Source organism: Epinephelus moara, chromosome 19 (assembly GCF_006386435.1).
Source record: "Epinephelus moara isolate mb chromosome 19, YSFRI_EMoa_1.0, whole genome shotgun sequence".
In the NCBI taxonomy this organism is placed as follows: Eukaryota; Metazoa; Chordata; class Actinopteri; order Perciformes; family Serranidae; genus Epinephelus; species Epinephelus moara.
In genome coordinates this window covers 19,491,764-19,507,605 of record NC_065524.1, presented here as the reverse complement: position 1 = coordinate 19,507,605, position 15,842 = coordinate 19,491,764, and the positions used below count along the sequence as shown (strand labels likewise).

General features: G+C 40.0%; 2 protein-coding genes across 3 annotated transcripts in view; both read left to right on the top strand.

Annotated features, from left to right (window-relative positions):
- Nucleotides 1-292: 292 nt before the first annotated feature.
- Nucleotides 293-5,980, top strand: eloal (elongin A, like). Of its 2 annotated transcripts, none has more exons than XM_050071432.1 (11): nucleotides 293-582; nucleotides 1,454-1,510; nucleotides 1,659-1,723; nucleotides 1,809-2,715; nucleotides 2,799-2,904; nucleotides 2,990-3,157; nucleotides 3,245-3,342; nucleotides 4,507-4,687; nucleotides 4,870-4,981; nucleotides 5,477-5,577; nucleotides 5,751-5,980. In XM_050071432.1, exons 1-11 carry the CDS (start codon nucleotides 505-507, stop codon nucleotides 5,810-5,812), a joined length of 1,935 nt encoding a protein of 644 aa, XP_049927389.1. In that variant the 5' UTR covers nucleotides 293-504; the 3' UTR covers nucleotides 5,813-5,980. The 2 variants fall into 2 exon arrangements, with proteins under 2 accessions (XP_049927389.1, XP_049927388.1); XM_050071431.1 differs by having other exon boundaries at nucleotides 1,611-1,723.
- A 6,038-nt stretch (nucleotides 5,981-12,018) lies between these two features.
- The window catches only part of lrrc1 (leucine rich repeat containing 1), a 16,786-nt gene continuing 12,962 nt past the window's right edge, over nucleotides 12,019-15,842 (top strand). Inside the window, exon 1 of the mRNA XM_050071830.1 lies at nucleotides 12,019-12,132. Coding sequence (XP_049927787.1) covers nucleotides 12,019-12,132 — 114 coding nt within the window. The remainder of the gene's footprint in view (nucleotides 12,133-15,842) is intronic.

Sequence of the window (15,842 nt, the reverse complement as noted above, 5' to 3'; positions counted from 1 at the left end):
TGCCATCAGCAGAGTCCTAAGAGTCATGATCATAAATCATATATATGTTTAGTTAAACCAGTGGTGTGGTGGTAGATGAATAGGATACAGAGGAGAAAGTGGGTGTGGGTTTCTATTTATTCCAGTGGCTTTTTCACTGATAGATGGGTATAATATAAATGGCCCGAAAAATAAGTGGGTATACCCTCAACTACACCTTCCATGTCTTTTATCAGTCCAATATGTCCTTTCAAATGGACAGTAGTTGCCAAAAAGGGGCCAGCATGTGCCAAGAAGGCTTGTGGGGGAAATTTCAGAAAGGTAATTTACTTTCTTAATTACATTAATTTTACCTATTTTTGTCACAGTATATTCTGTCATAATATATATTTATTGACACATGCTTAATTGTTTCTACACCGTAGAACAACATCATCTCTGCCATCGGTTCCGCCCATTATAATAGTGTCATCAATGGGCGCGCGCTGCCCGGTGTGTGTAGACGGTTGCACGTGAGTCACCGTGATGGCCAGCAGCTCTGATGTGGTGAAGAAAGTCATGCGGTTCAAACTTCAGCTGGCAGACATAGCAGAGTCTGCCTCGGTAGATACAATCTTTATATACTTCTGGGATGAGTGCGCACAATAAACAGAGCAGGGCTAAATTGTTTGTAGTATTTTCCCGTTTCCGGTGTGTAGCTATGTGATGATACAGCCAATAATTGCTCCAAGACATTACTGCAGTTTCATTAGTTTTTAAGAAATTCTTTTACTTTTAGATTTGTACTGGCTAAACAAACAAATTGAATGATGCTAAATGCACAATGTCAGATCTGTCAGCTGTAAAATATTCCCTGCGTCTTTACGCTCATCTTGTGTCCGCGTTAATGTGTGGAAACCGGCTGATTGAGAGCTGTCTCAGTCAGTGACATGTGCGCTCCCACCACGCTGCATTTTAAGCAGTCCTCTGTGGGGTCAGGTTGTTTAAATGGGAGGCGCTTTGCTGCTAAAATTGGCACCTTCTCCAGTTGTTCAACTTATGGCTGCTGTCCATCACCAGTGGAGGTGGAGTGGAGTGGGGCGCTCCGCAGGCGATGAGTCGTTTTTACGCATAGATTGACTTATAAATTGCCCGATGTTTAAATTAGATTTAAGTTTAAATGCATTCAAATCAAATTAAAATGTTAAAGCACAACATGATAAATGATTCAGTTATATAGGGAGACTTTACAACAGCCAGCAGCTTTCATCCATTTATAGTCCACGGTAAACGGAGCAGCCTAAGTGGGTGTGTGGTTCCCATACATAGCTCCTGCTCTGAATGCACAATCAGCAACTGTGGTGATCCCAAACTAGGATGACCATATTTGGCATGTCAGGTTTTTCCTCAGTTTACTTCACATTTGTGTCCTAAACATGCATTAAAATCATGTTTCAGTACTGTTACAATAATGTGTTTATTGCTCTGTTTCCAGGTTGTAAAGATTTTGCAGAAACTCAAGGATCTGGATATCACATTAGACATTCTTGCTGTGAGTCTCTGTTGAGATTTTGTGTTGATATATTTGCATATGGAGTTTGATTAAGTTTTATTTTTTTGACTGTGCTGACATGCATCTGCATATAAATTAGGAAACTGGAATTGGCAAAACGGTTAACTCCTTGCGCAAACATGAACAGGCTGGAGAATTGGCAAAGTCGCTAGTTAGGGGTTGGAAAAGACTGGTCCCTAAGGAATCCACAAGGTGATGTAAATGTGGCATTTTTGTTTTTTAAACAGTGTGATTGTTATGTGTTCACATCTTAATTTTGATTTTTTCCTTGATGCAGCCACACAGAGGATGGGGATACATCAGAGAGTTTGTCTGTTAAAGACAAACTGGACGGCCAAAACTGTCCTAATAATGGAAGTTTGACAGCGGAGGATTCAAACAATAATTGCTTGACATCTAAGAGTCAGAATTGTTCAGACGAGGCTCTCTTCAAAACCGGGATTAGAAAAGCCGGTTCAGAGAAACAATGTGAGGAAGAGAAAAGACACAAGCACCAGAATGAAAATCAAGACAAAAGTTGCCAAGAAAACCAGGATGACGTCTGGAAAAAGAACATTCACATCCAAGATGATCAAACGGACAATTCATTTGTCTCCAAGAAAAAGAAAAGTGATGAGAGTAACAGAAAATCAGGACATATTTTGCTTGGAAACAAAAACTCAGAGGACACTCGTCAGAAATCCAGCTCTGACTCCAAGGAAACACTGAAAGGCAGCTCTGATAGTGGAGGATTTGTGTCGGAAAAAGGGTCTCATAAGAAACCAAAAGAATCGTTTTCATTTGAGTCCTGTGACAAACACTCTGAGACATCAAAGCTTGCAGGTGTCAGAGATGACAGATCTTCAGAAAGGAGCTCAGAAGCCGAAAACAAAAAAAGGAAAAAATCAAGTAAAGAGAAGCACGGCACTCCAAAATACAAAGAGGAATCTGAAAAAGACGGGCATCCAAAAAACAAAAAGGCCAAAATAAAGCACACAGATGTACAAAGTGACTCCGAGGGGCCCTCCTTGTCTTTTGAATCGTACTTGAACTATGACGTGAATGTTGTCAAGAGAAAAGAAAGATCTGCAGTGAGGAAACCTCCCAAAACAATCAAGACTGTAAAAGAGGAAGCAACAAAAGATCATGGCGTTAAACCTTTCAGATCCCCCGTGAGGTCTATAAATGTTACCTCTCCAACAAAGGTATGCTTGACAATCTAAAAGTTTAGCTTTCAGAGTGCAGCTCATGATTGATTAATGTTAACCAACAATCCTTCATATTTCAGAAGTTCAAGCAGTCTGTAATGGACCTGATTCCATTTACCATCCCTTTACCTGCTGCTCTGCCAGAATTTGACTCACCATTCAGTGTGGACTACTTTGAGAGGAAAGGTATTTATAACACATACAGCTGTGTTTTCAGATTGCTTATTTCATTCTTAAAAAAAAAAAACAATCTTCTCCTTTTGTCTTATAGTTGAGAAAGAGTCAGATTTATGTGACGTCTCCGAGGACTTTGGAGTCTTCACTGGTCAACGACTGAACAAAAAGATGCAAGTGTACTCTGGAGCCAAGACCGTGTTCCTCCCAACCATGATGAGCTTGCACCAACAGTGTATCCGCACCCTCCAGAATAACATTAACTGTGAGTAAAGCCCCCCAGGGCAGGTTTTTGCTGATCAGTCCGTCAGTTTGTTGGATTCATATTTAGGTTGCAGGGATCTCTCCTCAGTGCTTTATGAAACTGGCGGAGTCCCGTTTGAAATCCTCGAACCGGTGTTGGAGAGGTGTACACCGGAGCAGCTGCTGCGCATTGAAGAATTCAACCCAGTAAGAATGTGAATATGAATAGATTGAGCACGGACACATTCTCAGTGGTCAGTTTATTAGGTACACCTGTCTGGCACTGCATTTGATCCCCCATTTGTCAATGTTACAACTATATTTTCATTCAAAGGAAAAGCCATTAGGTCGTTAAATCTACAGGGTGTAGCCCCTTGGGAGCATGAATGTAATCAGTAAATTTTTCTTTTAGATATCTTGTGTGCAAAGTTGGAAAATGTCAATGGAAAATCTTTTATAATAATGTTTAGTTGAACATTAACCTTTGACAACATTGCCACACTTTATATGCTGAGATGTGCCAGATTTGAAGGCCGTTAAAGTGCAACTCTGTTAATTTTTTTTTTGCCACTTACAGGCTCAGATTGTTACTCTTAGTGTCTGACAACATTACGGAAGAATCCCTACAGTGGTCAACCTTTTTGCTAAAGAGTAAGATCCTTTTTGTTTTAACCAGAAACAGTCCTGAAGTTGCTATCGCCATAACCACCAGATTCCATTTAAAATAACAGTAATTTTATCATCGTAAAACACACTTCATTTAAAGTCGACAGAAACAAAATAAAACTCACAAAAGCAGCTTTGTTTTGTCTTCCCACTGTTCCAACAATCACCAACTCTGGTTTCATTGAAATAATCCCTTCATTCACTCAGTTAGACGTGAAAATATGCCGGCTCTGTACACGCTAAAATCACTGTTTATTTAAATGGAGTCTGGTGGGTTTAGCATTTGCAATTTTGTGGCTGTTTCCGGTTAAAAAAGGATCTTACTGTTCAACAAAAAGGTCAGTCTCTGTAGAGATTCTTTCCATAATGTTGTCTGACACTTAGGATAAAAATCTGAGTGTGTCAGTGGCAAATAAACACTTTAGTGGACGTACACTGACAATGCGTATTGCCCTGGGTGGTTACGCTGCAGCCCTGTGGCTCAACACTGGACCAGTTTTAAAAAAATGTCGCTCCCAACCTGACATAGGTCCAGGTTGAGAAATACCAGTTACCCTTTAATGGCTTCAATCAGCAGGTTTTTCTCCAGTGGCCACTCAGTGTGTGTAACTTTATCCTGAGATACATTTTTTACATGCTTTGCAGACTTTGTAGATCTTGGGTAAAGATTAGAGGAGTTATTATGTTTGTTGTTTGCTTCCACAGATCTACATTGGAGAGACAGACCACTTATGGGGGAAACATTGTCAGAGGGACTTTAAAGACTCAAAACTTCAGGAGTATGAATCATGGAAAGAGATGTACATCAGGCTGTCTGAGGAGAGGGAAATGAAACTCAAGAGTCTGACAAAAAGCATTGTCTCGGCACATTCTAGAAAACCCCAAGGTGTGTGCTGTAGACTGAGACTGTAAGAGATTAATCTTGATCACTGTCTAATCAAAATCCTTATTAGAAGAGTTGAACATGATAAAAGTGAATGTTTTATATACATTTTATACTGTAGAAAAAAACAGTTTAGTCCTAATGTTCTATACACTGTGACACCTTTTTTTTTTTTTTTTTTTTAGGTCGGCAGGTGAAGATGGCATTTATTCACACTGTTGCCAAGCCACCGAGAGATGTGCGAATTCAGCAGGAAATTCACGGAACTGCTGTTCAGCAGCCTCAGCTCAGGTGCAGGTGGGTTCAGCATCCTGAATATACACAAATGTCTACACTGGTTTTGTGATGTGTGAGGACTTGTGAGCTTCTGTTTTAGATTAGAACCAAAGATTATAAGAGCCATACTGCGGCATTGTTGCACATTTGCTTTTGGTAAAACACGAACACCTGGTCAGCCTTGTGCTCTGCTCCTCTTCCACATAAAAGCCCTTAACTACAAAGTGATCACTCAACGACGGCAGCTTAGCAGGGTCGTAACCTGTCAGACACTCATGAGATAACCGCGGATGTCATGCTTTTCCTGCCAAATAGGAATTGGAGCCACATGCTGGATAAACTGGTTTTATTCCGGTTAGAGATGGCCTTAGTTCCTTCTGTTAACTTTTGCAACATAGAGGTGTTATGCTGACTTGTAAAACACTGACATCTGGATGTAGACTGATTCATCTTCTAATTTTGCATGCATTCTGTTGATTGAATTATGCACTGTGCTTTTATCTTTCCAATCATCAGTGTCAAGGTTCAGGACAACAGACCGAGGCCCAGTTGTAATGAGCCCAGCAGGTCCAGCAGCACCAGTTCGAGCAATACACAAGACCCTCGCAAAAAAACAAGTGAGCTGATGAAAGAATATTAGAGATTAAATGTTGTCGAACTGGCCTGTTCAGATAATTCTTAGGGTTTTTTCCTGATTTATTTTTTATCCAGTCAGCTCTAACTTATATTATCCTGATGTCTGACATTTTATTTCACCATACACCTATTTTCCCCCCTCTTGTTCACACAGGAGTCGCTCCAATGATGGCAAAGTCCTTAAAGGCGTTTAAGAAGCAGCTGGGACGCAGATGAATGCTCTTATATGATCTTGATATTTACAGTGTGTGGATGTGGGGAAAGTGCACTCTGTCATTCATTAACTTTGTTCACCTTTGATTACTCTGCGTTGTTTTTCTAAATATACAGGCATATTTTTTTCTCTGTAACTGTGACTTGTCTTCACTATTAAATGGAGGATGAAAAGAGCAAATTTATGTCATTTGATGTTTTGTCTTTTTAGCCTGTTGGAGCATAACAATGGCTTTCGGTGGGTTATTTAATGGGGTATGGCTCCCTCTAGAGGATGTATAGAGAAATTTATTTTTTCTGTTTTGAATTTGTCTACAAACAACTCTTTACTACACCTACAATTTCAGGTTCAATTAGTATCAGTGTATTTTTGATAATATTCCTCGTACATCTTTTAACAGTAGATTGAAAAAAATCAAAGTGAAACAATGAAAATATTGTAAGTGCTACGACTGGTAACATTCATCCTCACAAGAGAATTTTTTAAATGAAAACATTTACGGATATTTTGTTCTCATCCACCTGCTTTTGAGCCAAACAATCCTGAAAACATGTCAACAAATTGTTCCACATAATGAAAAGAAAGCAGTTCTCTATCCCTGTGATGTTGTTGTCTTTCCTGGGGGAAGGCATCTGCTGGCTGCTGCTTCTCAAGGACCCTTCCTTGTCTATTTTTGTTCTTTTGGACAACAACTGTTTGAGATATTGGACAGAAGGCGGAGAAACTGCTGCAGCCTTCAGCACCACCTGTGGCAGCCTGCTAAGATTGCATTAGTAATCCATCTTCATGCAATTCATTGGCTTGAGGTGAGCTGCTGTTTTTCAGGGGCTTGTGAATGTCTCTTATTGCTTACATGTTTTAAAATGGTGACTTTTTGAAGGCACTGAAGGTAAAAAAAAGGATCTGACGGTTGTGAGAGTCTCTTGAACCTGTTTATACAGGGCAACAAAGATACATACTTATTGATCTTTAAAAAACAGATTGGGAATTTAAAAACTATAATTTTATCAATTACTAAAACTCTAAATGTCTAAAAGAGATGGAGGGGTATTGGCTTACATCCAAGCTGAAGCCCCTCTAAGTCAGTGGTGATGGTCAGTGATGCTATCCGACCACAAGGGGACCTCAGACCAGAGGGCTGGAGCTGACCTTCACCTCTGACCTAGAAAAGAGGAGAGAGGAAAACACCATCAAGGATGTGACAGGATCACAAGAGGATGGTGTTTATTTTCATTTATGAACTTAAATGAAGGCAACATCTGTCATGCTCTGTGTGTAGAAGGCTGAATTATGACTCATACAGGATGTGTTGTATCAATGTAGAGAGACTTTCACACTCACTCACACTTTACTGATCACATATTGGACACAAAGCTACTGAGGGCTTACAGGCATTCATGTTAGCAGGGATAAATTACCAACTGAGCAAACTGTCGCGAATACCCAGGGGCCCCACAAGCCTCAGGTTCACTGTGCAGCAGCTGGTTTGTGGTACACCATATATCTTTAATTGAATTTTGTTCAGGAACACACAACATTACTTTAGATCAGTATCAACAGGCATGGTGAGGGATTTAATGTGGGTCCTGCTTTAGTACCTGATCTGAGATCCTATCTTAAAGAAGGTCCTTGTGTCCAAATGTAGCTTTATGTCAGCTGACATTGTGTTTACATGGTGCATATTCCTAAATTAGTGCTTAACTTAATCATATTACCCAGGGCCATGTAATATTTGTCTTAGAAATACTGTACAAAATGCAAATAGAGGCGGAGGAATGACAAATGATAAGCAGCTCATTTTTGCCTTTGGGCTTCTGAGCAGACAGACAAAACAGACAAAAACAAAATTGCAGTTGATAACATACTAATTTTTTAAATCAAGTTCCTGATTATAATTAACCACAGATCAGGGCTACAATAAATAAATAACACACTTTCCAGTGATGGAAGAAATATTGAGATGTTATAGTAGTACACAGTATAGAAATACTCAATTACAAGTTCTGCATTCGAAATCTGAAATAAAAGTACTGGCGTATTATCAGCAAGATGTACTTAATACTCAGGTGTAGTAAAATTAGATCCTGACCGGCTGCATCACCACCTGGTATGACAGTTGCACTGCCCTCAACCATAAGGCTCTACTGAGGGGGGTGAAAAATGGCCAGCACATCAGGACAGAGCTGCCATCAGTGGAGGACCTCTACACCCAGCGGAGACTGAAGAAAGCCAAAAGGATTATCCAAGACCTCAGTCACCCCGGCCACAAACTGTTTGGCCTGCTGCCGTCTGGCAGACAGTGCCGCCGCATCCGGCCCTGCACCACCAGGCTCAGGGACAGCTTCATCCTGCAGGTCACAAAAGCTCCTGAACTCATCACCTGACACTTCTATAAACTATTTTACGAACTGTTTACACCTTTGTATTGCTACATTAAGTCAATACACATCTCAGACTTGATGTCAAAACATGATCTAAAGAAACTTGTACATGCTCTCATCTCCAGCAGGCTGGACTACTGCAGTAGGTGTTCACAGGTCTGTTTAAGGCAGCAGTCAAACAACTTCAGCTGATCCAGAATGATATAACGAGGACAAAAAAGGCTATGCAAAATTGTATTACTTGTCCATTAATCACTGAATTGTTTAGGTCCATGGTGCTTGTCAGATCTGCTGACCCAGTATGATCCTCGCAGACTTCTTTTCTTTTAAATCAAATTCATTTGTTTGTTTTATTTGGTGTGCTTTTGCTTGTTTTCATCATAGGTTTCTTGTGCTTTTACCTGTGTAATCTGTAAAGCATGTTTTGTTCCCTTGGATCTGCCATAAGTTATTTGTAAACTAGGTGCTTTTTTGAAGGATATACTGTCTTTGTTTAAGGAACATTTGTTGTATTTTAGCCATGCTGTGTGCCAGCGTATTGATAATCTTGTGTGTTATGTTATGTTATCTGCACCATGTAATCATGGTTTTGAATCACAAATAAAATAAATGAAATGAAATGAAATATGCTATATAAACAAATTTGTCTTCTCTTGCCTGTGTATGGGCTGCATATATTTATATTCATCACTGACCTATGCATATTCACATTTACTACATTCCTCTTTACGTTCTGTTTATTACTGCAATGACTGTCTGATTTATATTTCTTACTCTGTATTCTATGTTATATTTTATCCCTGATTTTAACTCGCACTATTATAAGTTTAGATTCTCATTGGTTTTTATTTGTCTGATCTTCTTTTTCCTTTTAATATATAGGGCCTATGTAATTAGCGTTGTTGGAGGGAGCCTATAACTTTCATTGCCAACGACTACTTCTCTATAATTGTACACTTTTCACTCTCTGCCACATTTCTTTGACATAATTTATGTTAACCAGCAGCAAATGAACGGTTATGGTCTCAAATAAATATGTTGTAATGTAAACAGATGTTTTCTAAAATTATGTATTTTGTGGAGTCATGTTGTGCATTTTTGCTATAAAACAGAAAAGTCCCCCTAACCAAAAAAAGTTAGTGACATTCGGATGTTTTACCATAGTAGATGAGTGCAGGTATTTATGTGACCTTCTAAGGACCAGAAGATAGCTGTGGCAACAAACCTGGTCTTCCCCATGTTCAGTTTCAAATGTGCTACTGCAGGGGTCTTCAATGTTTTTGAGGCCATGTACCTGTTAGCTGAAAGAGAAATGGAGCGGGGACCCCCTACTAAATGTATTGTACAAAACTGGGCTGCACATCTCTGCATATTTTCCTCTCTTGTTTGCCCTCACCAGTAGCTGATGAGTCAGCAACAGTTGTAGCATGGCTATGTGGGTTAGCCTCACCCTCTGCACTTTACCTTTTGGTTTCTGAGGTAGACGGTGTGTCAGTCTCAAAGTTACAAAACATTCCATGGTGGCTCACAAGCATGTCCGTACACAGCTATATTGGCAAATATGTTTCAGTAGTATGTAACTTTTAGCTAAATAGCTCATGTTGCCATGATGGATAGGTAGTGCAAGGTGGAAATAAAAAAGTGCTGCACAGTTATCTTAAATGATTTCACCGGGATTCATGGTAAACAGAAAGCCTATAATCAATATTGTGTACTGTAAATTAAATGGGTCTTTATCTTTGCTAATAATGTGTTGGATTCATGTTAATGTGTATTTTCTGAGACATTTTAATGTTAAAAAATAAATAGAATAAAAACAAACAAGTCATCAAGCAGTAATTTGGTGGCCTCCCTGCAGTAACACTGAGGACCCCCTAGGGGTCGCAAACCAATTGTTGAAGACCCTGGTGCCACTGGATCATAACCCTCTAACACATAGTGGTCATTACAGCGGACAGCTGTTTAAAAGCCATTTTCTTGTATATGAATAGATTTTGATGCTACAGTTGCATTTGAGCCACTACAATGAACCCCAGTGCACCATGCTATACAGTGCCACCTACTGGCCAGGTGTTGTAAGTGCAACACAAATCTCTTAAAATCAAGATGGCTGACATGATTGCAAGAAATGTGCAGCTCAAGAATATCTTGCCAGTCCTTCTATAATAGGAGACTCTTGCAGGTTAACAAAATCTGGTAAAATCAGGTAACATCATACAGTTGTTACAATGTCCAAGTAATGATTTTATTGTGGGAGGAAATTGCGATGAATCATCTGTCCACTAAAGTCGACATCATGCATAGCTGGCTATATTTCAAATACAATTAACTTTAATTACTGCAACTTTGATGTTCATGAAAACACTTCATCTTCAGTGACTTTTTTGGGCTGTAAATCAATTTATTAATGTTAATAGAATGTAATTTACATTTTTTTTGTAACAGAAATAATATTTTATTTCAGGAGGGGCTAGGAGGGAGGATTGGAAAGACAGAGGGGAGAAGCTGAGGAGTCAGGAGCAAGATTAAATGCTTTTGCATTACATTGAACAGACCAGTATTAGAATATATTAAATCATGCGAACACACTGTTTAACAGCATTAAAACACATTTAAATAATCAATTTGTGAATTTATTAATATATGTTTGTATGTAAAAATGTCCTAAGATTTAGTTTAAGTTCATCCTCATTGTATATATTTAAGGAATAGTATCCTTATGTTTAATTTAAATATTTTTTTCTTTGTGTATGTGTGTGGGTTTTTTCTCTCCCCTGTCTTCTGTTTTTGGATATATATCTTTGTCCTTTTACTTTAACTTTTTATAATAATGCACAAATGAAAACCTGACACATTTTGGGAACTGTTTTTGCACTGTAATTTGAGCATCTGTTGTGAAAACAGTTTTGTTAATGCATAATATTTCTTAGGTTGAAAACTTAAATGCAAGCTGTCCACCTGGGCAGACATGTGGAAAAACTCCTTGAAAATGTATGTTTAAAAAAATGAACTTCAAAAATCTTTTTTCATGTTTAAAGAGGAATAAAAACATTCAGGAAAAACTCTTGACTGAGGTAGAAATAATTGGATAAAAGGGTTAGATAAAGTTTATAAAGTAGATTTTACTACAGCTGTGCTTCAAATATTTTAATACACTTGAGGTGCAGATTTTTTTAAATTCTTTTTTAATCTGGGTGTCCTCCCCCTCAGCCCGGGGGGGCCCTCGGGGCTATTGCCGGTCCTCTGTGTCCCGTCAGAGCGGCCCTGTGCGGGACGGGACTATCCAGAGGAGGGACCGGAGGGAGGAGCAGCCAGGACTGATGACGTAGGATTGGAATGAGGGAGTGAATGTTCCGGGTCAGAAACTGGACGGGAGAGGAAATTAACTCCGGGACGAGACGAAAAACCGAGAATGCCACCCTCTTCCACTCGGAGATGTAGCCTGGGTTATATACGGTAAAAAGAGGGCGTTTTGAAGCGGCGGAGGTCGACGTGTGACGAGGAACCGAGCGGAGAAAAAAACAGGTGCCTACAAACTAACCAAAGTGAGACAACGACGGAGAATAATTCCCATGTTCGTCGCGAGCTGCCGAACGTTAGCTCGGTGAAACGCGACTCACTTTCAGTTGGAGTTTCGGTGTTTACCTGCCTGTGAGTTCCGCTTCACTTGTGTTTGACGGTGTATTTAGTCCAGGACGGTCCCGCCGAAGCAATCTGTTGCATCCCCCCGTCCTCCCCTCTGTTTGTTTATCGCACGGGTCTGAGATTTAACCTCCCCCGTGATGTTTCACTGTATACCCCTGTGGCGGTGCAACCGTCATGTTGAGATGATCGATAAACGCCACTGCTCCCTGTTGTATGTGCCCGATGAGATTTACCGCTACGGACGGAGTTTGGAGGAGCTGCTGCTGGATGCCAACCAACTCCGAGACTTGCCCAAGGTAAGCAGAAAACCGCTTCCGCTCACTAATGTTAATGGCAGGTTCAGGGGCAGGGTAACGTTAGCTTATTTTTGGCAACATGAAATGCGTCCCTCCGGTTAAAGTGGTTGTGACACAGAGCTGCTAACTGAGCTGATGATCAGGCATCCCGTGAGAGTCTGGTGGGACCTGGGGACAATAATTACGCAAGATCAGCAAGGCAGGCACCCTGTGTAGGTGGAAATTTCCCCCGCACTACAGGTTAACTACACGCATGTGTCACAGTCTGGGGTTTGATCATAAAACATTTTTATTTCAGCCCCAGGTGCCTGTTGCATTCATGGCGGCTGCAAAAGCCCTGACATTGTGTTTGATATGTCAAACCTGTTAGGGCAGGTAATCCCGTGCTGAGGCCAGAAGTACCCATGACCCTTTGTCTCTAAACCCTGATGCTTTCTGCATGACACACAGCCATGACTGCATGCAGAGAACATTTAACACCCCATTCTTTCAGGGAGTTAAACAATATTGATAAAATGTAAGGTCACAATCTTTATGACTCACTGCCCTGATAAACATTAAGAGGCATGAGTAATGGTGCTCTAGTACAATATTTACTCCATGGTGGAGGTGGGTAAATGAACAGTGGTCAAAGGAAAGTATATTTACTCAAGAACTGTACTTAAATACAAATATAAGTTACTTGTACTTTACTTAATTGTTTTTAGTTTGATGGGAATATATACCTCTACTCCACCACACCTCAGAGTCAAATATAATTTTATTCCTCTACATTTTTTCTGACAGCCTTTTCAGATTACCATGATGATGATCCTACAGTATATGATGCATTGCTGCCGGTTAAACTACCCAACACGATATAAAGGAGTTAAAATTAGCACAGCTTTAAACATCTTCAGCAGTAACATGCAACGTATGCATGAATGCAACAGTAATAATAATTATAAACTGTGATAGGGAGCATTTTACTGCACAATAATTACTTGTATTTTTCATATTTTAAGCACATTTTGTTGATAATACTTTACTCAAGTAAGGATAATGCAGAACCTTTAGTTGTAGTGCAGTATTTTTGCAGCGTGTTATGAGTACTATTACTTCAGTAAATGATCTGAATACTTCTTCCACCTCTGGATATATATTAAGAGAAATATTAGTAATGTGGGAATGATTTTAAAGTAGATTGAGGCATTCATTGTTCAAATAAGACAGCTGTTTGACTCAAGGGTAATGTAAAGGTTGAAAGTTCGTCATTGATCCTGGAATTATTTTTTTCACTACAAATCAAACAAATGCTGTCTGCTGATGAAGGCCATGAGATGTGGCCCAACAAATTCTAGTCCAGACCAACCATTTAAAACCCAACAATATGCAATTCATTCTGACATAAGCAGCAAAATCCCGACACTGGACAAGCTGTAACCAGCAAGTATGTGGTATTTTTACTTCATTAATGACTCAAACGACTCCAAGTATTCAATGAAACACCGTCTATCCACCGTGGAGCTGTATTCATAGGTACATGAAGTCATCTTTCAAGTCAGTCACAACAAGCAGAACTTGGACTAAAACCCCTCACAGACAGACGCACACATTGTGAATCATATGATGATTGAAGTAATCACCGCTCTATTTTTCCTTGATGGAATCCGTGTAGGAGGACTGCAGGGGCTACTCTGTGTGAATTACTGACATGCTTGGTGAGGTGGGGATACACAAGCCCAGCCTTCTTACTTGTGACCCTAGTGCTCTGGATTAAGTGGGATACTAGCTAAAGGATTTGCAGTTTTTTTTTTTCCCATGGGCACGAATGCTTCATGCAGTGTTTCCCTGCATTGGGGCTCGAAACTGAAGATCCCAGAGTGTAACCTGTGGCGTCTTCCTGACATACAGCCTGGAGCTGCTACAGTCAGTGTGACTTTTGTGGTTTTGTTGCATTTTCCCTTTAACTTTTGCAGCCAAACCGGTTTTATTGTTGAAGGCGCTCTCAGTTCCACTCTGGAGAGTGTATTTTAAGCCTGAGAAAATTGCGTTCCCAATGTAACCTTCAAACGCAGGGAGTGCATTTGGTAATATATTGGGTTTACAGCTGTTTGTGACAAGTGGGCAGATTATGGTATAAGGTTGGAGACCTCATATAACTGAAGTCACGGTGGGTCAGATGTAAAGCTGATTGGCCTTTGCCGTGTCTTTATTACACTCACAGATGCGTAGTTTAAAGAATACATCCCTTAATCCTCAACCATGAATAAGACTAGTAGCTCTTCAGCCTTTTTTGTAGTTTAATTAGCTTTGTTGATTTAGTTTTCATCTCAGTAGTAACAGTGATTTTGTCTACACTTCATAGGACCCATAGATGAAAGAAAAGAGTGCTGAGAGAATATTTTTGGGCTTGGCATGTCCATAGAAATGTGATGGAACAGAGATAATGTGAGCAACCTCCCATGGCTGTGTCACACTGCTTACTTTGTCCATTGGAGAAAAGCACAGGAACAGGTATTCTGACTGAAAACAAAGACGGCATTATGTGTTTTGTTGTTGTCCCAGTCATGCATTTGTATGTGCTAGTGTTTTCTAATGAAGACATAATGAATCATTGACCTAAATTACTAAGTACAGTCCAATAAAACCATAAACCGACACACATGGTAGACAATACACCTGACAAACTAGATACTGGAAAAGCAAACCCTCTCACCTTCGCCTTTCATTGCAGGTGTTCCGACATTGTGACAGCAGACACAACTACGTGACAGTGTAGGCATCTCTGTGCTCAGTTATGAAATATTCTGAGTATGTTTAGAGGGTAGAGGGGTGGCGACAAGAGGAAGAGTTTATTGCGCTCTTTGGCATGTAGCTAATGTCATCAATGCTTGTTGAGTGAACTCAAGAAACGTCCAACTGGATAAACCTTTGTATCAGTCCAGTTCAGTGCTCGCTGTGTGGCCTCATCACATTTGCCTCAGAGGTGGCTGAATGAATAAACGCTGACCACTTATGACTGAAGTGACAATGATGTAACAGAGACACAGTAACATGTTTCAAGTCAATCATTTGAACCAGCAGGCAGATGAAAACATGCACAAGCAGTCTTAATGGTAAGATGAAACAGCAAAGGTGTGTTTCTACAGTAACAAGATGAGGCAAGTTGATCTTGAGCTAGTTTCAATAGTTTTACAAAGAAAAATCTGCTGTGTATGGATAGGCCCCATTTCTCTCAGCACATTTTTGTCTCTTTGATTGTTTATGTATTGTTTGTGCTAAGGCAGTGAACCAAATTAGCAAACAGTAACTTGTTTCTCCAAAGTTTCCCTTCGGCAGCTGATCCTCAGGATACATACCATCCTTCGGGTCTGTAAACAGTAGCTGTTAGCTTACTAAACAGCCTTCAAACTAAGAAACTAACTGAGAAGAAGGAGAATAGGAATGTGAGACTCACTGGAAATGCTCTTGCCTTTTTGTCCAGTTTAAAAATGAATACAGTTTCCACTGTTCCCAGTTTCAGTGAAACTGAAAGACAGAGGTGTGGGTGGGTGGCTGTGTCAAAGAGCTTTGAATGGCCTGACTGTCTGCAAGGTGTATACTAATGCAATCATCATCTCTCAGGCAAAAATGCTAAGCATCCGTTTGTTGCAGCTTCCTCTGTGAAAGGATGTGATGCTTTTCTTTGATAGTAAACTACATATATTAAGCACAGGGTCCTGCAAGGG

Excerpts from the sequence above, each read along its gene's own strand:
- eloal (XM_050071431.1), top strand. The coding sequence starts at position 505 with ATGGCCAGCAGCTCTGATGTGGTGAAGAAAGTCATGCGGTTCAAACTT. Across the intron at positions 1,511-1,610 it reads TCACATTAGACATTCTTGCT|GAAACTGGAATTGGCAAAAC; the intron begins GTGAGTCTCTGT and ends CATATAAATTAG. Across the intron at positions 2,716-2,798 it reads ATGTTACCTCTCCAACAAAG|AAGTTCAAGCAGTCTGTAAT; the intron begins GTATGCTTGACA and ends TTCATATTTCAG.